At 32.4% G+C, this 21,666-nt stretch overlaps 3 protein-coding genes across 6 annotated transcripts; 2 read left to right on the top strand and 1 right to left on the bottom strand.

The window, feature by feature from the left end:
• The first annotated feature begins 521 nt into the window (after nt 1–521).
• LOC144845467 (BRISC and BRCA1-A complex member 1-like) lies at nt 522–5,321 on the top strand. Of its 2 annotated transcripts, none has more exons than XM_078702835.1 (8): nt 522–945; nt 1,540–1,598; nt 1,775–1,895; nt 2,420–2,529; nt 3,128–3,248; nt 3,718–3,804; nt 4,321–4,528; nt 4,760–5,321. In XM_078702835.1, the coding sequence occupies exons 1-7, from the start codon at nt 550–552 to the stop codon at nt 4,495–4,497; spliced, it is 1,071 nt and encodes a 356-aa protein (XP_078558961.1). In that variant the 5' UTR covers nt 522–549; the 3' UTR covers nt 4,498–4,528; nt 4,760–5,321. The 2 variants fall into 2 exon arrangements, with proteins under 2 accessions (XP_078558961.1, XP_078558960.1); XM_078702834.1 differs by having other exon boundaries at nt 4,321–4,536.
• On the bottom strand, nt 5,311–16,483 carry LOC144845481 (trimeric intracellular cation channel type 1B.1-like). Of its 2 annotated transcripts, none has more exons than XM_078702858.1 (7): nt 16,473–16,483; nt 14,672–14,735; nt 12,144–12,289; nt 10,154–10,307; nt 9,493–9,677; nt 8,511–8,598; nt 5,311–7,065 (listed from the first exon to the last, which is right to left on the bottom strand). In XM_078702858.1, exons 3-7 carry the CDS (start codon nt 12,271–12,273, stop codon nt 6,810–6,812), a joined length of 813 nt encoding a protein of 270 aa, XP_078558984.1. In that variant the 5' UTR covers nt 12,274–12,289; nt 14,672–14,735; nt 16,473–16,483; the 3' UTR covers nt 5,311–6,809. The 2 variants fall into 2 exon arrangements, with proteins under 2 accessions (XP_078558984.1, XP_078558985.1); XM_078702859.1 differs by lacking the exons at nt 14,672–14,735; nt 16,473–16,483 and adding exons at nt 14,052–14,094; nt 14,258–14,268.
• On the top strand, nt 14,787–21,665 carry LOC144845494 (uncharacterized). Of its 2 annotated transcripts, XM_078702881.1 has the most exons (6): nt 14,787–14,897; nt 18,077–18,170; nt 18,582–18,629; nt 19,110–19,214; nt 19,603–19,629; nt 20,811–21,665. In XM_078702881.1, the coding sequence occupies exons 2-6, from the start codon at nt 18,087–18,089 to the stop codon at nt 21,000–21,002; spliced, it is 456 nt and encodes a 151-aa protein (XP_078559007.1). In that variant the 5' UTR covers nt 14,787–14,897; nt 18,077–18,086; the 3' UTR covers nt 21,003–21,665. The 2 variants fall into 2 exon arrangements, with proteins under 2 accessions (XP_078559007.1, XP_078559008.1); XM_078702882.1 differs by lacking the exon at nt 19,603–19,629.
• The last annotated feature ends 1 nt before the right edge of the window (nt 21,666 follows it).

Below are 21,666 nucleotides of genomic sequence, written 5' to 3'. Positions count from 1 at the left end.
CTTTTCATTTGTATCAACATAAGACCATTTATTAATAGCTATTTTATTATATATTTATATATAAGTTATTGTTAATAAACCAAGGCAATAACAAATGCTTTGATGATCCTACGATAACAAGAAATATTTCTTACAAAAGACGCCGATCATCTGACGATAACTACCGTCTACATGCATCTCAATATTTATCAGCAAATGTTTTCCTAGACTCTCTTTTCCCAGATGTGCTTTGGGGTGTGCGCATGCCCAGTGAGTTTCCAAATACCAATTTTTTGCCGTAGGCCTAGTAAACTATAAGCTACCACATGGTAACCGTTTCCTAATGCTTTCGTTCTCTTGAATATAACTGCCTAAAGGAACGGCGCGCGCGAAAAAAGTAAAAAAAATTAATTTTAAAAAAAGGAAATATTTATTAGTACCAATGATATTATATAGCCGGCTTATTCCATCTCACTGATTAGTACTTATAATGCGCTCTAGAGACTCAGCTCTTGCGCTAAAAACTTTATTGGTGGCGCTGTTTCAATAACAACTTGTTTCACACACATCATGTCCGAAAAGTCGGGTACAAACCCTTTTTTGGCGTTGGTTAAAGAGGAGAAAAACTTACAAAGAAGCTCTGACTTGTCAGTTAAATCAAACATAAACGAAAGAAGCAAGGACGGAGACGATCCAACTAATGAAAATGTCGAATATAGTACTGCAATCCGTGATTCTCCTAACAAAAGCCTAGGCCCATCAAAATCAGGAAGTACGGAGGCTCACGGGCTGACTGAAACGTCTGGGTTGAATCCTTTCCTTGCTGTCGACCCCGGCCTAGAGCTTACAGAAGACGATAGTGCCCAAGTTACAGCTGCATCTGCACAGCAAAAAGCAGAAGAATCAAAAGAGGTTGAATTATCGTTTGGTCCACAATTGCCCAAAGTAAATTGTAAAGAGAAAATTGTAAGTAAAAAATGAATTATTATTGAGTCCTAGCTAGCTAGTAGGAGGGCACAACAAGGCAAGGCCCGGGGGGGAGGTGGGGTGTTTTGTTTACTACACTTAGTTTTAGGATAGGTTTAGGTCACAGCAATCACTACTAGTTACGAGAGGGCCTAGTACTACTAGGGGAATCCACTACTAGTCTTTGGCTATATTTATTTTCTATTAATTGTTATGATCAGGCTACAGTACTGTCTATTATTGGCACTCTCGACCGTGCCATTATAAAACTTTACACTTTACTTTATGATAAAGAAATTCAAAGACTCTTAAAGTCATGAGTATGATGATAATAAAGTTAATATTTTTCAATTTCAGGTCACAGCAATCACTACTAGTTACGAGAGGGCCTAGTACTACTAGGGGAATCCACTTACCTACTAGTCTTTGGCTATATTTATTTTCTATTAATTGTTATGATCAGGCTACTGTCTATTATTGGCACTCTCGACCGTGCCAATATAAAACTTTACACTTTACTTTATGATAAAGAAATTCAAAGACTCTTAAAGTCATGAGTATGATGATAATAAAGTTAATATTTTTCAATTTCAGGTTATTTGTTTTGATCTATCATCAGAAGTTGACAATGTTCCATTTGTTGGTCGAGATGGGTAAGCTTAAAAAGTTAACCTCTCTGAAATAGAAATATGTGTTAAGGTTTGAATTTGCACTGGAATGGAAGATTGTACAGTAGAATATTTAAACATTCATTTGACTGTAGTCTATTTAGATTACAGTCATTTTACCTTCATTTTAAATCAATAATAAATTTTTTTTTTTATTCCAGAACACCATTTAATAGTTCATCACTAATACAAAATGTGTTACATATTTTTATTCAAACAAAGAACGCAATCAATGCTAACCACGAATTTGCATTGGTTGTACTTCAAGAGAGAGCTATATGGGTAAGATTATTTTAAATTATATATAAAGAAGAATGTTTATGAAGTTCAAGGACATTTTATTCTCAACATTGACTTTTTTTTCAACATTTCAATGTTGTAATAATAATGTTTTTATTTTCATGTTTGGATTTTAGTAGTATTGAAATGTAAAATAGAAAGTAGTGCTACCAGCTTTTTATTAGTATATTAGGGTCTATTTCGTGCCTAGTAGCTTACCTGGATAAACCAACACTATGGATTGGTAGTGTTGATTCATCCAGGTAAGCTGCACTCATAGACTACCAACACCACTGTTGGTGTGTGTAATTTATCTTATGAAAGTAGAAGCTACTGTAAAGATAATCCCCTTTCATGAATACCGTTTTAGAATAGTCCTGGGTTAAATCCCAGAGATAATCCAGGACTATAATGTTAATCCCCTTTCATGAATACTGGCCTATCTGTTTAATTTATATTTTATCTGAGATGATTGCTAGACAGATAATCTTTACAATATTTATTGTTTCTTTTTGCTATTTTATTAGTATCAAGATTTTACGAATGACTGCAGTGAGGTCATAGATGACCTGTATGACCTTAATGCAGAGAAGCAAGACTGTGACGAGTTTGACATGTCATCACTGTTTGAAACATTGTATGTTTTTAGTATTAATGAATTTGATTCGTTAAACCCACTCTCTCTGCACCTCCTCCGCCACCATTTTTAGTAATTTTACTAGAAACTTTCCCCAAAAAATATCCAAAATTTTCTTATAACCTCAATAAATAATTCATAGTGCATTCTGAAAACTAGACTTTTTGGAGAAACCAGAAAAATTGGGTCAATTATATCCAGTTTGGATTTTACACTATATTTTACAAGAAAATATGCTTCTCAAGATATTTGAGCTATCCTCTTTTTTTTTTCTTAATTTAATCTTGGTAACTTAAATTTAATATTGTGATTAAAATAATTTTCCAAATAACAATCAAAGTCTGTTAAAATTAGTTTTAATTTGATTAATAATACTATTATTGTCTCCTTGAAAATATACCCATTTTAATAATAAATCCAAAGGCAAATTACGGAATAAATGACAATGCCGTGGGTATCAGTGTCTAGATCTCAATGGAGATACAAAATAGAATAAGCAAATAGCTAAATAAAAACATTCAGACAAATTTGCAGAGCTTTTGGGCAACACTAGCCCTTCATCAGTGCAACATTTTAATGTATATAAATTATTTTACAGGCATGAGAATGTAACGTTACCCACAGTGGAAAATGAACTCCTCCCACCTCCATACATAGTGAGAACAATAATGATTTATGGCCGTTCAAAATGTATACCTACATTTGTTGCTAATAAAGAGGTGAGTTGGTTTTACTGTATATGAACATCCCCATTAAATTGTTATATCATTAGGAATTTGCGATGACCTACGACCCTTACCAATGTCATGTTAATTCATTGTGCATATGCAGGGATATTGGGACGTGTTCCCTCAACATCACATCGCTAATCGAAAGCTCCCTATTATTATGCAGCTTCTTTACTGTACGCTACTAAAACCTTCCATGTTTTTCCAACTACCTAGTAACTAGTTGGCCAGGTGCATTTATTTATTTATTTCAACAATAATTTATGCATTGTGTGCATGCAGGGACATTCCTCACTCGCTCACCCAATTGCTAAACACAGTTTTGCAAGATTCTAGGTCCAGACCATGACCAACAACATAATGTGTAGGCCATTTCAAGTTGAAAGCTCCTATTACTATAATGTAATACTGTACCAGCAGCTTAATTGAAAATAATTTGTTGAATGTTTTAAATCATTAGATATGTCAGTATTTCTTGAAATCTCCGTACTTTTTTATGGATGTGTTTTATATTCATGAAGCTCCAGCAGAAGAAAATAAATGTAAGGTAAGTAAGGCTATGCTGCTGATAGTATCATCACAAGTTAGGCCTGTTTACCATCATTTCCACTTTAAGTCTATAGGCACTGGATTTATAAAGTGCTTACTGTTGTGAAACTTCCAAGCACTGTACATTACCCCTGTAATTTTTGGATCAAACACATATGGAAACATACTCCCATAATGCAGCTAGTATCAGTGCAAATCTAAGTAAAGTGTCTTGCCCAAGGATGGATACAAGCAATGCTTCGAGCGTTGGATTCAAACCCATGATCTCAAGATCAGTAGTCCAACACACTTACAAATAAAACCAACCTCACCCCCTGTCTATGGGTTTGTACATCTCTAAGTTACTAGTAGTTCATATAGTATTAGCCCAGTAATAATTCAATGACACTGCTCATTATGTGATTTTTTAAAAATGAAGTATATTCCAATGAGAAGCAATGCTAATTGAAAAAGACCCCTGGTCCTTTTTGTAATTGTAGTTACAAAAATCTTTTAAGTTCTTTTACTTTAACAGGAAGTTTATGACGTCTTTCTTGATATGGACGAGATGAACCGCGCTTACATCAATGAGGTTGGTAAGAACATCACACAGCTACATGATAAAATGGCAATGTTCTTAGCTCATCCATTACAGAGACCATACCAACAACACTGCCAATACACTGTGAAAGATACACCAGAGGAACTCTGACCAAGAGACACCCGAGGAACTCTGACCTACTGTAAGATGGTAATTACTAGATTTATATACAGTATATCCATAACCCAGAAATGGCAAATCTGAATAATCTGACGCGTTTATTTTGTCTTTTTTCACAAATTACAGTCTTCTGTTGTACATTTCTTAACATTAAATATTATTATGAATTGAATGTTTTCTTTTAATATGTTATTTGTATTTTTTAATCATATTTATATTAGTTATTAACCTTTTTATTTTGTTGTTTTTGCAGAAAATGTTACGAATTATCCACTGACAAGCAGTAGAACAATGACTGAAAATGAAACTATGTTTGATCCAAGAAACTTTTAATTGTCAGATCGATTAGCAACACTCAATGTCTTGTAAGGGTAGAGTATTCTGAAAGGACTACATTGTATACAAGATATACTATGGAATATTTGAATAATTTCTGTAATATGAGTGTACTGAGAACTGTTGAATAACAAAGTGGATACTCTCATTAGGGAAATGAAATATATTTGGTTTCACTGGCTAAAATAGTGTTGAGATATATCATTTCCTTCTTTTGTTCATTCTTTTCCTTAATACAGTCCTGGTACATAGCGTAAATACATTTTGTCTGAGGCAGTTTTAACCAATATAATGTTATATGAGGATGATTTTATACTCTTATTATGTTTACAGAACTGTACTGTAGTCAGTTCTGTATTCTTCATCTGGTTTTATGTTTGTAAATCCACCATTGTCTGGGAAGTGCCAGAACAGTATATATTTTATTTATGAATAGAGAAATGTATATACAGTATGGAAGGAGACATATTATTTCATCAACACTCCATTTATTCATTTGTAAATAAATAAAACATAACACAAAACATAGAATTATGACTCTTTTCTTATTACAATCTGTGTTGTCTCGACTGATATTGTAAATTATATTGATGGCATGCTCCAGTTTGGCACTTGTATTAATGCTGTTGAACTTTTATTGGCTAAATTAGTATTAATATAATGGCTTATAATTAATGGCAAAACCAGACGAGAAATTACTAGTATAAAATGATCCACTGGACAATTTTATGTATTTTGCACTGAAATATTTCTATAAAAATAAGAAAAGTAAATAGTCATTCATTTGTATTTCAAATTCATATCCTGAACTGTACAGTTGAACATTTGTATTGAAATTGCATCCAATATTATATACATTAAAGCTTGACCAGTACTGTGTCCAAATGAATTGGAAAAAAACACTGAGTTGATAAAACCCTGATAAATTACATTTAACAAAATAATATACCATACTGAAATAATACTGTTAATACATTACAAAATCACTATGCAAAATTTATATTCATAATCGGTGTACTATAATCATCTAATAATTGTGTATAAAAATGTTAATGTGTCCAAGTCCACATCAATTGGAAATTTCAGTTTCTCCTTATTTCATTAAAGTAAGCAACAAACACTGAGTTGATAAAACTCTGATAAATCGCATTTAACAAAAATAATATACCGTTCTGTAAATTACAAAATCACAAATTAATATTCTATATCTATTATACTGTCTAAAAAGTGTTAACAAAAATGTACATATGAACTTACTGAAGATAGTTGTTTTGTTGCTTTTAAATATGTCATAAATTGTTAACATTTTAGTTTAAAAACAGCAATCCATAACTAAAAGTTATTAAATTATTTATTTTTTTATTAAAATAATTAAAAAATGGTAACTGCACAAAATGTATAGAAATTCCAATTCTAAATAGAACTTCATTGAAAATAGTTTAAATCAGGCCTTGTCTTTTGAGGCGAGCGAGGCGATCACACTATACTAAACTGCCCTTGAGAAGTGCAATTTAAACACACTTGAATTTGGTAAACTTCTACACACCAAAATACAAACAGCACACCTGTACCACCCCTGAATGTATTGAGGAGTACAATTTTTAGCATACCTACAATTTTCAAAGACATGCAATTAAATCATTACTAAAAACATACTCACTGCATAAACAAATACAAAATGCATAATGTGATATAATCTAACAAGAAATTATACCATATACGTATGTATACAGTACAACAGATGTGGCTATTTATTAAAAATGATTGATATACTTTCCTTCCTTAAACTTTCAATTAATTAGATTTACATTTATATATGAAATGTTATGGTTCAAATTTTGGCAATTTATGTTACGGTTTCTTTTCTGCATGAAAATGACTCCATATTTGGGCATAATTAGTCACAAGTGGCTTAAAATAATAAAAAACCGGACGGCATATTCATTTCACTCAAATCTATAATTTGTTCATTCTCCTTTTGACTTCCTCGGTTTCTTTTGAACTTCAGCTTTATTTGCGTACTCTGATCTCCCAAACATCGATGGCTTTGTGTAGTCCTCAATGAGGTTAAATGGATCGTTTATGTCAAAGAACAACACGCCAATTTTGAAACTCATTGTAGACAAGGAGATAAACATCATGAGAACGTTGTATTCTATTGGTATGTAGCCAAACTTCTGCAGTACTAAAAGCGAACTACCAATCACAGATGCCTTCAGTGTGCTAAAAACAAATCAATTATTAAATGTTAAAGTTTTGTAATTTCTGATTTTTAAAGGAAATAAATGCAAATAGAACATATGCGATATTTGATGAAAACTGACCACCCTCTTGCCTATAAAAAAAATAGCATAAAAACAATATTTTAGTATTAAGCATCAACATATCAGCTTGAAACATGTTTTAATTATCTTAATCTTATTATATACATGTATTAACTTGTTTGAAATATAGTGTAGCACATACATCGTATGTACAGCGTTTGTAAAGTGAATGGACCAGTATTGAAGTCAACTGTATTTAATCATACATTATATGTACAGCGTTTGTAAAGTGAATGGACCAGTATTGAAGTCAACTGTATTTAATCATACATTATATGTACAGCGTTTGTAAAGTGAATGGACCAGTATTGAAGTCAACTGTATTTAATCATACATCATATGTACAGCGTTTGTAAAGTCAATGGACCAGTATTGAAGTCAACTGTATTTAATCATACATTATATGTACAGCGTTTGTAAAGTGAATGGACCAGTATTGAAGTCAACTGTATTTAATCATACATCATATGTACAGCGTTTGTAAAGTGAATGGACCAGTATTGAAGTCAACTGTATTTAATCATACATCATATGTACAGCGTTTGTAAAGTGAATGGACCAGTATTGAAGTCAACTGTATTTAATCATACATCATATGTACAGCGTTTGTAAAGTGAATGGACCAGTAATGAAGTCAACTGTATTTAATCATACATCATATGTACAGCGTTTGTAAAGTGAATGGACCAGTATTGAAGTCAACTGTATTTAATCATACATTATATGTACAGCGTTTGTAAAGTGAATGGACCAGTATTGAAGTCAACTGTATTTAATCATACATCATATGTACAGCGTTTGTAAAGTGAATGGACCAGTATTGAAGTCAACTGTATTTAATCATACATTATATGTACAGCGTTTGTAAAGTGAATGGACCAGTATTGAAGTCAACTGTATTTAATCATACATTATATGTACAGCGTTTGTAAAGTGAATGGACCAGTATTGAAGTCAACTGTATTTAATCATACATTATATGTACAGCGTTTGTAAAGTGAATGGACCAGTATTGAAGTCAACTGTATTTAATCATACATTATATGTACAGCGTTTGTAAAGTCAATGGACCAGTATTGAAGTCAACTGTATTTAATCATACATCATATGTACAGCGTTTGTAAAGTCAATGGACCAGTATTGAAGTCAACTGTATTTAATCATACATCATATGTACAGCGTTTGTAAAGTGAATGGACCAGTATTGAAGTCAACTGTATTTAATCATTATTATATCATTGTATCTATAATATCTCTATGATTTAATACATTTAAGTCTAAAATAAACAAAATGTGTTTTTTAGTTGTAATTGTTTGTAAACATTAAATTTGTAGATTACTTACAATGATGGAGTGATAAGCTCATTCGTACTGGGATTCCACGTTCCTCGTAACAGCCTTTCAAAATTCTTCATCAAGCTACTGCCATTAGCTGAATGTAAATTAAAAAAAAGTTAAATTTATGTTATTTACAGTGTAACATAGATATTAAGACACATCTTTTAATCCAATTTTTAACATGATAATGTCATCAAAATAACATATACAGTGTATTCCGTAAATACTATTATGTTTTATGACACAAAATAGGTACAATTCAGCACTGTAAACATATTTAATTCATGTCATAGGATGGCATAATAATTGTCGTCGCCGTTGAAAATTCAACGTATATGCATGTTGCGTTTGCGCGGATAACCCGAACTCGTCGAAGTGACGAGTTAAAATCTAGTTAGTATTAGGATTGCTAACCCATGGGTCTTGGTTTAAATCCTGTCATAGTTCCAGGACAGTTAACAAGCAGCCCTACCTAAGCCTCCTATAAGGCTAGGTTGAGAAGGCATGGTTTCCCATCTTGTAATTGGCAATTCGATCGTGCGCTTGTTGGTGGATAGGTGTCAACATTTTTTTTAATCTATAATTTATAAAAAGCAAGATATAAGAGACAGGATTCAAACGTCATATAAATCATATTTATGACACCAAAAATATCTTTTGACAGGTATTTTCACAGTGGGATTGTGAAAATAATTTTTTTTTAAAATTAGTATCTAGAATTTTAATAATACCCCTTTCACACACACATGAGCGCACAACATACAAAATGCCAATAGACGCCCTGATGTGTGTGAACTCTTTTTCGGTTAAGACAGTGGAACCATAACATTGGCAAGGGTTTGAGGCTCACTCGCTCCATGGTTCTGGTTGTAGAACGAGTCTTCTCGGATAAGGTCTATAAACCGTAGGTTCAGTGTACACATCTAGCTCATGTGCACTTTAAAAAATTAAGAGCTTAACCAGTATAAATAAATAATAAATAAAATACCTTTAGCAGCACCAACCATAATCATGATGAATACAGCATCAGGGTACAAAACCTCTGACTGTGCAATACCCATAGAAATCTTACGAGCCCTAGCTAACTCCTTTAGGGATATGATCACCAACTTGCCTGGTGTTGTTATGATAAGTTTGTAGAAGAAATCACCAGGCGAGTAGAACACAAGGTACCTTAAAATAAATGTATATTCATGATTAAAAAAAACAAGGCAGAATCTTCAAAAATCTATCATAAAAGTTAATTAATTAATATTAATCAAATTTCGGTCACATTTGCAGCTGCAGCCTAGAAGCACACACAAAACACTGTGGCACATACTTTATTTGAGAATAGTATGATTTAGTTATTTCAGAAATAAAATGACTTTTTAAGTATATTCATTTCACCATTAGTTGTGCTATAAATTACATTAAAATTATTCTTTTTTCTCTTTTGTTGAATTTGTTTAGTCAATTGAATTGATACTGTATATAATTTAAATCAGTACAATCAATAATACCTGCAACTTTGCTGATAAACTTTAAAAACTAACAACATAATTTAACAAAGAATTTAGCATAAAAAAACACAAATTTAGTAACTAAATATACACAATTTTGAATTCTAAATTAAGTTGATAACATTTGAAAATAAAATAGAGCTATACCAGACAATGGTAGCTGTGATAACTGCCTGAGTGTTAGCAAATGGTTGCATAAGAGGTGCTCCAAGTAGAAGATTGGTTAGAATACCACCAGCAAAGCATGTCAGCATACTACACATGTAGCACACAAGAGGGTTGCTTTTTGGGAAAGATGATCCTAGACAAAAAGAAAAAAGTTTTTACATTTCTCAAGGCAAAGATGCTTTAAATATAATTATTATTATAAAATATAACGATCTCTGCTGGGGAATTGGGGTGGTAGTGAAAATTGAAAATCTCGAGCGCCTCATCTACCTCATGCTGGCTACGGCCCTGTTTCTACAACATTTTTCAAACAATTCTTTTAACATTTTATAAGTCCAAATTATTATTATACTGATTTCTGGGAAAGATACAATTTTAGCAATTCTACAACATATTCAATAACAATAATTCAATTCAGTAGTTTAAACCCCACAAATGGAATTCATTTAATATACAATATATTATAATTATAAATAAATACCGATTTGAGATATTTTTATTTTCTATATATAAATTATGGTTAATTCTGACATAGGCGAGCACAATGGAAAAACTTCGGTACAAATCTTTGCCTTGGATACCTACCTGATCTATCTCAGATGTACCATGAAATGTAAATTTGATAACATTAGTTTTCACTATTACGATATTGTTCCATATTTCTATGTTAGGAAGATATTAATTATAAAGAGTTTTTTAACAAAATTTATGATTTCAACAGTAGATTTTCAACTCAATTTCAATTCTTCGCGGTCAAAGTCATTTCTGGGTTCACGATGAGTTCACCTTGCAACAACCTGGTTTCAACTAGTATTTTCTCTCTTTTATACACAAGGGAGCAGTTAAAATAATAGATTTGAACCTAAAGGTGACTGGAAACAGGCACTTTCCATCAATCAATACAGTGTCCCTTTGGAAGACGGAAGAAAAAAACCGATAGTAAAACTGGATCTTAAGTTGGCCATTAGTGGCTATAGCCATTTCAGTTTTTTGTTTATTTTAGGAACGGACCGCGCATGTGAAGGTACAGTAGTTAAAAAATAAAAATTATACTGCAAATTAATAAAGATCAAATTAAATATACGCCATAAAGAATCGGAATATATTGTGGGGAATAGTATTATAAAATTACATAGGGAGATTTGATGATAAGACATTTTGTTTAAAATCGAGTGAAATCCCGATAGCCGAATTTTATTGAGTAAGCTGGCAGGAATAACTGTAGGCTATCTGTGTCCCGTTATGGGATGTTGCAAGCCGTAATGTCTTCTTTCTTGGGCCAAAACGGCCCACTCTGTCACGGAAGTTAGTTTCAAAATAAATATGAATAATAATACCCCCACCCACCCAACCCAACTATCTAATAAACGTCCATCCACATTTATAATAACACAATTATACTATTTGTAGTAGAATTCATCGCATTGTTATCTACAATTTACCAAGCATTTGTTATTCTTTTTTACCACTTTTCATATCTATTAGAGGATTTCATTTGATTAAATGTTACCATATTATTGAAACTAAAAAATTTAACATATCCCTCGAATAAGCACCTCCCTCAAATGAACTCCGCCAGCGCCTCCCCACCTCCGCCCTATAAGGGCCCTACCAAACAATAAACACTATACTTTGAAATGTTATTAATCTGTGAAACAGAGTAGTTTAGTTTTCAATAATGGTAACCGACAGAAAACGTACAAGGAGAACATTATCATTCCGAGAACCATCGTCTACACTTCCTAGACGGGGAGCGAGCTTAAATTTCAAAGTAAATGTTTCTCTATACTATGCTTGTTCTAAAGGGGTTTAAAAAAAAATTATTATTAATCAGGGGCAGATCCAGGGCGGGTACACTACACTTGAAAACTACTTTTTGATGTCTATTTTTGACAGACTATTAATATTACGTAAATGCTCCCCATCATCCTGAATCGGTTCATATGTTAGTTAGCATACTCTAACTCACCATGTCCAATATCTTCTCTAGTCACTAAAACCATTAACATGAAATGAGCTATATCCAACACAGGAAACAGAGGGAATGTGGCATATTCATCAGCAGCCTGACTTAAAGATGTATACGGCATGTATTCCATACTAGAAGCTTTATGCCTACAGTATAAAAAAAGATACTTGAATAATAATATTTATAACACACCTGATTGTATTCTTACAATTTGATTGCTAAATTACGCATCACGTGTCATTTGGAATTAGCACTATCTAACGAAAAAGTGTATCTAATGGTCAATTAACACGCTCTAATGCACGTTCAGCTTTATGAAAACATTTTGAGAATTTTTGCCATGCGATGTTGTTGACTGATTGCGTTTGGAAATCAATGTGTTGTGCGCTCCGTCAAAAACTGTTCTACTTTGCATCTAAAGTTGGAACACTACCGTTTTAATGTCCTAGCTTCCCGGCCTAGCATTCGTCAATGATTTATGATGGATAAATTGAATAAAATTAGGGGTGTTATAAAACAAATAATGAATGTTTAGTATTCATTGAATGATAGAAGAGATTATTTCATTTGGTGAAAAATTTTTTAACTCATGAAGTATTCTCACCATCCAACTCATAAACATTCATTACTTGTATAATATACAGTAAGTAACATCGTTTTTAGCAGTGAAGATAATGCCAGGGGCGGACGCAGAGGGGTTGCCCCAGTTGCCCGGGCAACACCCTTAACTTCATGATAAATGTTTTTTTCTGTCACTAAATTAAAATTTAGATCCCATGTTGTCATAATAACCTAACGTTACAGAAGTCCAGTTTTGGAAGAGCCTATTATGTAAATTGACAAAATTAAGCATTACAATACCGCGCACAATTAACCGCCGGCTGTCTTTTGCATAATTTTTTGTGTAGATATATATTTCTGAACATGCTCAGAATGAATTTCTGACTGTTTGGACTGCTTGTGTGCGTCATGAGAAGGTACGAAAGGCCACTACACACACTGTGTTCGTGGAAAACCCTGTCATACGGGTCGTTGCTTTGTCCATAATATTGCATTTTGCCGGAGATTTCCCATCATTTAAGTATTTCCGTAGTACACTATTTATCTTCATCTTATGTCCGTAATATTGGGCCAAATTTCCGTAGAAATTACGGATGTTCCAAACTTTAAAATAACAGTGTTTTATGTACTTCTTTTTGAAAATTTCGATCATAGTTTCTTTTCTGAAGTGCAGTTTAAGCAACACTGTTGTACAGTTTATAGTGGATAAATGAAAATGAATTTTTGAAATTGTGGTTTTATTACTGACTTATTGATCAAAATAATATAATTTAATCTCGTGGACGGTCTTAGGCCTAGCCTAGCTTAGCTAGGCTTAGTTTTGTAAACATCGGTAACCTACGAACATCGTACGCTAGCTATATACCTAGCCTGACGTTGTATAGTTGCTGCATTAATTGTCTTTCTATTTTTGCCAGATTCCGTTACACATTATACAAATTGGGGAAAACCCGGTATTTTCGCTGAAAAGTTAGCAGTCTTCCATTTGTTTTGGCCTCACGATCGATCGAAAAGTGGGCGAATTACAGGTGAAAAACAAAAATATCAATCCGCGCGCAATGCATTTTGGGATTTATAGCGGGCCACTATAATTATTAGAATCGACTTATTTTTCACATTTTTAACCGTTTAAAGACGAAAAAAGTTATCGCAATAGGACCATATAGTATTATTTTTACATTAAATATAGTTTGTGATCTTAAATTAGATCTAAAAAACGTAGGGAAGGGGGCTTGAACGTTTATAGCAGCAGCTTCATATTTTTTGTTTAACTTTTTAAAATTATTAATTGATAATAATAATTAATTTGTATTTATTGATTATAATTGCCAGAATTTATTAGCTTACCGGAAGTACCTTCGTCTGGGACTTCCTCTGACGTTAAATATGTATATATGTTATATATGGAAAAATTAGGCGGGATATGATAATATTGCTGTTTGGAGTAGCCCGATAGTGTCATTTCCGGCGAACTATAGGTGCCATTTAGCGTGAATTTTACGTGCGAGAGTATAATTTCCGGCCCTCTAGGGATGTCATTTAACAAAATTTGTTATCTACGGTCCTGGGCAACCCCTCTTAAAATAGTTCTGCGACCGCCCCTGAATGCCCTAAGTAGAAAAATATTTTTTCCGCCATGGATTGGTAATGGTAGTACCTTCTTGCTAGCCTAGCTAGGCCCCTTCCCTACTACTAGCTAAACCGTACTGCCTTTGGCGTATTTGCTTCTCGATTTCTATGCGGCAGACTGCTTTGATTGGCGATCGCTTTGGTCATGACAATGATCTAGCTGGACTTGAAATGGCTAAATACATTACTAGTATAGTAGGGCCTAGCCTAGCTAGGCCTAAGTAAGGCTTTAGGCCTAATAGTTATAGATAGGCGGGATCGATCCCTATAGGAGACTAGGCCTAGGAAATAAAGAACTAGGCCTAGGCCTAAGCTAGAACAAAAGCTATGAAACATACTCATAATAGTTTGGTTGGTCAAAAAGGCTGATCTATGTTTGTTTATTTTACAAAATTAAAACTATCTTTGATTAAAAACAATTTATTCGATGTATACTAGAGAGGGCGCGAATCCGTTCAATAATATCAGCACGTGATGAGGGAATTTCCAGATACTGTGCCATAAAAGTACAGCAGTATTATCATTTTATTTTTATGAGTGTTGAATATTTGTTTAACAAAAGAGGTAATTCAATACATAATTTGGTTCACTAAACCCCGTAAGAACATAGACATAGTAGTTTTACGCCTTGTTTGAATTGAGTTGATTGATAGTGACCTAGCTAGCCTACCTAGCTAGGGCTAGTTGAGGGGGTGCTGGTCAACCCGTACCCAAACCAACCCGTACCCATGCCAACTCGTACCCAACTTGGCTAACCCGTACCCAAATAATTGGTCAACTCGTACCCACTTTGGCTAACCCGTACCCAAACCAACCCGTACCCATGCCAACTCGTACCTAAATATTTGGCTTACTCGTACCCAAGTTTTTGGCTTACTCGTACCCATTATTTGGCTTGCCCGTACCCATTTTTGGCTTACTCGTACCCATTATTTGGCCTACTCGTACCCAATTTGAATAATTACTTGTAATGGTTTGATCGGCGCAAAACTAGTGGTATGCTTTTGCCGTATGAATATTTTTATATTTAAATTGTTTTTTTATTTTACAGGTCTCGGTGAAATGTGTGCTAATAAAAATGACCATTGATTTGATTGTAGACTTCGTTTAATTAGGCATATATTTGTTAACATTTATTTAAATGTAGTATTATAGTTTTATAAACGTATGTTTGATGTGTCTTTTTTATTTACGTAAGAGAACATTAATTAATAAAAAAATATTTTAACTGTTGTATAGTTAGTATTACAATTCAATTAAGTCCAGGTAAAGTACCAACAACGTATAATTTTATACTTATCGATTTTTATTCTTTTATTTTATTCTAATTATCTTCCCTGATTACATTCGATCAAGTAATTATTATTTCTATTGTATTGGTATATTTAAAATTGGTTGAATTAACAACGCCCTGTTTTAAGCAAAAAGCCTGCTGGGCTATGGGTTCGAATTACTCGTAGATTTCGTGCTACGTGTTTTTGCTGACCGGGATTAACCTTTTATTATAAAAAAACACGCATTTATAGGGCGGCCCGGCGTCAAAGGGACGACTCAGTAATGACGTATGATCGTTTTCCATATATTTTATTTATTAATAATTCAGTGAAATGATCATATACACGTACTGTCGTACTGTAAGGCAATTAAACATTTTGGCAGATTTTCTTCTATAACAGCTACGTGTTTTTGCTGAATGGGGATTCCTCTTTAATATAAAAAAAAACGCATTTGTACGGGTCCATTTGTAGTGTGTCCAAAAATAGACAACGCAATGTGGCGTATGATCGTTTTCTATTTATTTTTTTTCTTAAATAATTCAGTAAAATTATCTGTTTGTTTACGGTAATTAAACATTTTTGGTAGATGTTTCCTCAATAACTTTCATCATCACAGTGGGTATTTCAATGTCCGTGTACTACTATTCGTAGAAAATAATAGATTAATAACTCATAAATGAAAAAAAAATAGAATGCAGCACAGCCGACCACTGACATCTTCCACAGAGCCATATAAAACAGGTATTAACAATTAACAAGTATTAACTTGACCAAATACGACGTACGAGTAAGCCAAAATTTGGGTACGAGTTGGCATGGGTACGGGTTGACCTGTGGTCCTGTATTCGCCTAGAGACTATAGGCCTAGGCTAGTCCTCAACTGAATACAGGTCAACCCGTACCCATTTTTGTATTTTTTTAAAAAAAAGGGAATCCCTCGTCAGCAAAAACACGTAGCTGTAAGTTATTGAGGAAACATCTACCAAAAATGTTTAATTACCGTAAACAAACAGATAATTTCACTGAATTATTTAAGAAAAAAAATAAATAGAAAACGATCATACGCCACATTGCGTTGTCTATTTTTGGACACACTACAAATGGACCCGTACAAATGCGTTTTTTTTTAATATTAAAGAGGAATCCCCATTCAGCAAAAACACGTACATAGCTGTTATAGAAGAAAATCTGCCAAAATGTTTAATAATTGCCTTACAGTACGACAGTACGTGTATATGATCATTTCACTGAATTATTAATAAATAAAATATATGGAAAACGATCATACGTCATTACTGAGTCGTCTCTTATTTTTTATAATAAAAGGTTAATCCCGGTCAGCAAAAACACGTAACACGAAATCTACGAGTAATTCGACCCCATAGCCCTGCAGGCTTTTTGCTTAAAACAGGGCGTTGTTAATTCAACCAATTTTAAATATACCAATACAATAGAAATAATAATTACTTGATCGAATGTAATCAGGGAAGATAATTAGAATAAAATAAAATAATAAAAATTGATAAGTATAAAATTATACGTTGTTGGTACTTTACCTGGGCTTAATTGAATTGTAATACTAACTATACAACAGTTAAAATATATTTTTATTAATTAATGTTCTCTTACGTAAATAAAAAAGACACATCAAACATACGTTTATAAAACTATAATACTACATTTATATAAATGTTAACAAATATATGCCTAATTAAACGAAGTCTACAATCAAATCAATGGTCATTAATTTTTTTATTAGCACACATTTCACCGAGACCTGTAAAATAAAAAAACAATTTAAATATAAAAATATTCATACGGCAAAAGCATACCACTAGTTTTGCGCCGATCAAATCATTAATTATTCAAATTGGGTACGAGTAGGCCAAATAATGGGTACGAGTAAGCCAAAAATGGGTACGGGTAAGCCAAATAATGGGTACGAGTAAGCCAAATAATGGGTACGAGTAAGCCAAATACTTGGGTACGAGTAAGCCAAATATTTAGGTACGAGTTGGCATGGGTACGGGTTGGTTTGGGTACGGGTTAGCCAAAGTGGGTACGAGTTGACCAATTATTTGGGTACGGGTTAGCCAAGTTGGGTACGAGTTGCCATGGGTACGGGTTGGTTTGGGTACGGGTTGACCAGCACCCCTCTAGGCAGGCTATTCTAGCCAGGTCCAGGAGGCCTCTTCTCTAGCCTACCCCACTACTACTACTAGTACTATTAGCTAGGGCCTAGAGGAAGGGTAGGCCTCTAGGTAGGGCTAGTCTAGCCTTACCTCTTTCATTTCATATATTCATTTGACCAACAAATAACAAATGTAACAACAATAAAATAGCTCTTCTTAATACACAATACAACTGTGAACATTGCAATGCCAATGTCTCTTAGTCTTACCATGGACCTATATAAATAGGTCTATAATGATTATGCCATTCTGCACATGTTTCTTTGAACTTCAGACAGGATACAATGGAAGACTCAAATAATAAACAACAACCAAATCAGCAACAGCAGAGTCAGCAACAGGCAATCTTCTCAGAAAACACAAATAAGGTAATCAAGTATTAATCATTCAGTGTTGTGTGTGTGTTGTGGTTGGGGGTCATTTGTACACCCATCCCAATAATCTGGTTTGTTTTTATCATACCGTACATCAAATATTAATTCTAATTTACACAAAAGTTATTCAATTATGATTGTCAGCTGTTCTTGTTAGTATTATATTATTATTAATAGGCTTATTTCTGTTTTTATAATAGCATCTCTGAACATCATTTAACTAGGGAAGAGTTAAATTAATTAAATTAATTGTAATTTAACTCTTCCCTGATTTAACCAACAATATAATTTACAAGCAAGAATCAGGAACAAAAGCAAATTTTTTGTCTTAAGCCTCAATCTATAAATAAGTTAAAGATAACAATATTTCTATTTGATTATTGTTGTTTTATATTTTTCCCTTAGACTCTTGCTCTTAAAGGTTTTATTGCAATAACTATATTTATGGTTCTTGTAAGTATAATTTTGTTTGTAATAATTTATGTTTGAATAAATGTTTGATAGAGAAATCAGACGTTTGTTGATATTGCTTTTTCTTTCGCTTTCTGTTAAAAACCCCAAGACATTACAGATATAGTTGACCCTCTCAAAGTTTGTAAATAAGAATGTTCGGAAAATAAAGCATGCATGTCAGGGCTTTTACTAGCCCACTGGTCTAATTAGCAATATTTTCTAGCCTGCCTATGCTTGCTTGCTGATTACAAACGTTGGAAAGCTGCACACTTTTAAATAAATCATCACAGATTGCATGTTGTAAAATGAGGCTGTATATGCTGATGATTTTCCACTAGCCAGCTAAAGGTAATGGTAGATATTTGGGCAAGGCTATGGCGGTATTTCACTAGGCATTGTAATCCGGGCTAGCAAATCCTTGAATCCCTTTTTTGTAGTTGTCCGTATTGTTCTTTATTATGCTGAATCCTTTTTTTTTAGTTGTCTGTATTATTCTGCATTATTGTTGGAGCTACAGAAAACAGAGGAGAACTCTGGCTACTAATTATTAATTTAGCTTTCAGCAGCTATGTCGCTATTACGTTGGTATGTTGATTGATTATCTCATATTGTCTTTATGTTATGACACTTTATGTCCATGATTGTTTAAAGATGTATTGTCCCCAAAAAACATAAACAATGAAGAATAATAAAATCAGACTTTTAATAGGCCATTTTGTAGTTTTAATAAACTTAATCACTTCTTTAGAAAAAAAAAAAAGAGGACAAATTCAACCAAAAAATCATTGGGTGGGACAATACATCTTTGAATATAAAATAAATTGTGATGTTGTGGAACTGTTGGCTTTGTATAAATGCTAACACTTAGCTTTAGCTTATGTGTTGAATTTGATATCATAATTTATGGTTGCTTTACACATCTATGATATAACATGTACTATTGCTTTTAAAAGTATTTAGTTTTCTTTTTCAGTGCTACTGGTATAAACAGGGTGAGCTGGTATGTGTTTTTTTATTTAATAAAAATCAGCCGCAGTAATCATCATAATTATATCATCACCGGTATCATATCCACTGGCTATCATTTGTGTCATTCTAACTATTGAACACATTCACTATGGAACATTTTACTTTCTAATACAGTATTACAAACCTTAAATTTACTTTAAATAATATGATGATTATTTATCTTTTAATTGATCATTTCTTACAGTAAAACGACTAATCATGGATCTAATTATAGGTCCATGGACTAATAATGCTTTTATAAGCATAATGACATTTATTTTTATGATATTAATTATATATTCACATGCATAGTGATATAAAAAATTTATTTATTATACTGGACATTTAAAAATGTCCAGTATAATAAATACTCCAGTAATTATAAATCTCATTCATTAAAATGAATGAGATTTATAATTATTAGTTTATTATATATATAATTATTAGTTATTTTCTATATGATTGATTGATTTACTTTATTAACCAGAGTCACAAAGATACATAGAATATAAACATATAAAACAATCATTAAATCAGTACAACAGTAAGACTTGAATTAAAAGGATATCCCAAAAAGTAAAATACTTAATTCCATTGGGGTCCAGAACATGGAAAAACAAATTTCACAGGTTCCATACACAAATTATAAAAGAAGAAATTAAAAATCAATAATCGAAGAAGTAAAAAACTATGCTTTAAAATGTTTAAAATTTGTATAAACATTTTTAAAATACAATTTCAAGGAAAGACACAAAATATAGTTAAAAGCAGAGACTCCAGATTATGGGAGTATCGTACCCATAAGATATGATTTTATGGTCTGCTTAAAAGTAGTTATGTTGGACGATTTTTTATACAAAGAGGAATATTGTTCTTTAATAGCGTTATAATAAATGTTTTACTAGCACATCCCTTAATTATAGGTATACGGAAGATACATATAGTGCTACTTCTTATCACCCTCTCATGAAAATCCATGAGAAGTGTAAAATGCTCATTTAGGATGGAGCAGTGTCGTTAAAAATCTTAAAAACATAACATAAACTTTAAAAATAAATTTTAATTATCTACAACATTTAAAGTCTTATTTCATGAAGTTCCGACTCACTCTCATGAGATCTAACATTGATGCAATTAATTAGATTAAATAGATTAATATCTTTTACTTTTCAGGAATCGGATAAGGCATGGTTTCTAATTTTTGTAGCTTCAGTTCTCATCTTGCAGACAATCACTACAGACATATATGTATTCAATCCTTATGAGGAACAGAATCCAACGCAAGCTCCAATTATTACGCACGCTCTTACGACGACAAAAAACCTTACGACAATCAAAACTCCATCGGCAAACATTTTTTTCTAGTATTTTCAATGAAATTGTTACATTATTAAAAGCACTGTAGAACAACAATAACAATAATAATGGTAGTCTTATATAGCGCCTAATACAATGTGTCTAAGCAATTTACACACAAATATGATCCATAAAATATCCTAACCAAAAAAAAAGAAGAGAAGCAGAGGAACCATTTACACTAATTCGTTCTCCAACAATAAGAGTGCCGAATCCATGCCTGTTTTAACTACTTTTCATTGGTTGTTTTTGTGATGTGTTTATCTTGTATCGCAATTAAAAACACAAATATAGCAAACGTTTTTTCTTAACTTAATTTCGTTAATCTTGATATACTTAAAGAAAATTATCATTGTGCAATGTTACGTTCTAAATTAATGCTTTGAATTTTTAAACAAAATAATATTTTTATATATATTTAAGTATAATTATGCTTTAGTCTAAATAATTAGAAAGTAAATTTTATTGTATAACATTTTTTTATAACAATAATAGTAATAATGATAGTCGCTTTATAGTATTGTTGTGTGTTAAATTTGTAAGCTATATACTATATAAAATTGTGAGTTTTTTATAAAAACATTTTTAATAAGAAGATAGTGTCGTTCAGCAGTAATTTAGGCTATTACGCCTAATTGTAATTGAAGATTTCCAATAAACCCATGATATTTAT

This window comes from Antedon bifida, chromosome 6 (genome assembly GCF_963402885.1).
Source record: "Antedon bifida chromosome 6, ecAntBifi1.1, whole genome shotgun sequence".
In the NCBI taxonomy this organism is placed as follows: Eukaryota; Metazoa; Echinodermata; class Crinoidea; order Comatulida; family Antedonidae; genus Antedon; species Antedon bifida.
Note: the sequence above shows the minus strand (reverse complement) of the source record. Positions and strands in the feature narration are given on the sequence as shown.

Bases quoted from the DNA above. Each gene is read 5' to 3' on its own strand.
- LOC144845481 (XM_078702858.1), bottom strand. From the start codon at position 12,273: ATGGAATACATGCCGTATACATCTTTAAGTCAGGCTGCTGATGAATAT. The intron at 9,678-10,153 runs GTATAGCTCTAT...ATTTATTTTAAG, and splicing joins ATCACAGCTACCATTGTCTG to GTACCTTGTGTTCTACTCGC. The intron at 8,599-9,492 runs GTATTTTATTTA...ATTTACATTCAG, and splicing joins TATGGTTGGTGCTGCTAAAG to CTAATGGCAGTAGCTTGATG.
- LOC144845467 (XM_078702835.1), top strand. From the start codon at position 550: ATGTCCGAAAAGTCGGGTACAAACCCTTTTTTGGCGTTGGTTAAAGAG. The intron at 1,599-1,774 runs GTAAGCTTAAAA...TTTTTATTCCAG, and splicing joins CCATTTGTTGGTCGAGATGG to AACACCATTTAATAGTTCAT. The intron at 3,249-3,717 runs GTGAGTTGGTTT...TTAAATCATTAG, and splicing joins CATTTGTTGCTAATAAAGAG to ATATGTCAGTATTTCTTGAA.
- LOC144845494 (XM_078702881.1), top strand. From the start codon at position 18,087: ATGGAAGACTCAAATAATAAACAACAACCAAATCAGCAACAGCAGAGT. The intron at 18,171-18,581 runs GTAATCAAGTAT...TTTTTCCCTTAG, and splicing joins TCTCAGAAAACACAAATAAG to ACTCTTGCTCTTAAAGGTTT. The intron at 19,630-20,810 runs GTATGTGTTTTT...TTTACTTTTCAG, and splicing joins GGTATAAACAGGGTGAGCTG to GAATCGGATAAGGCATGGTT.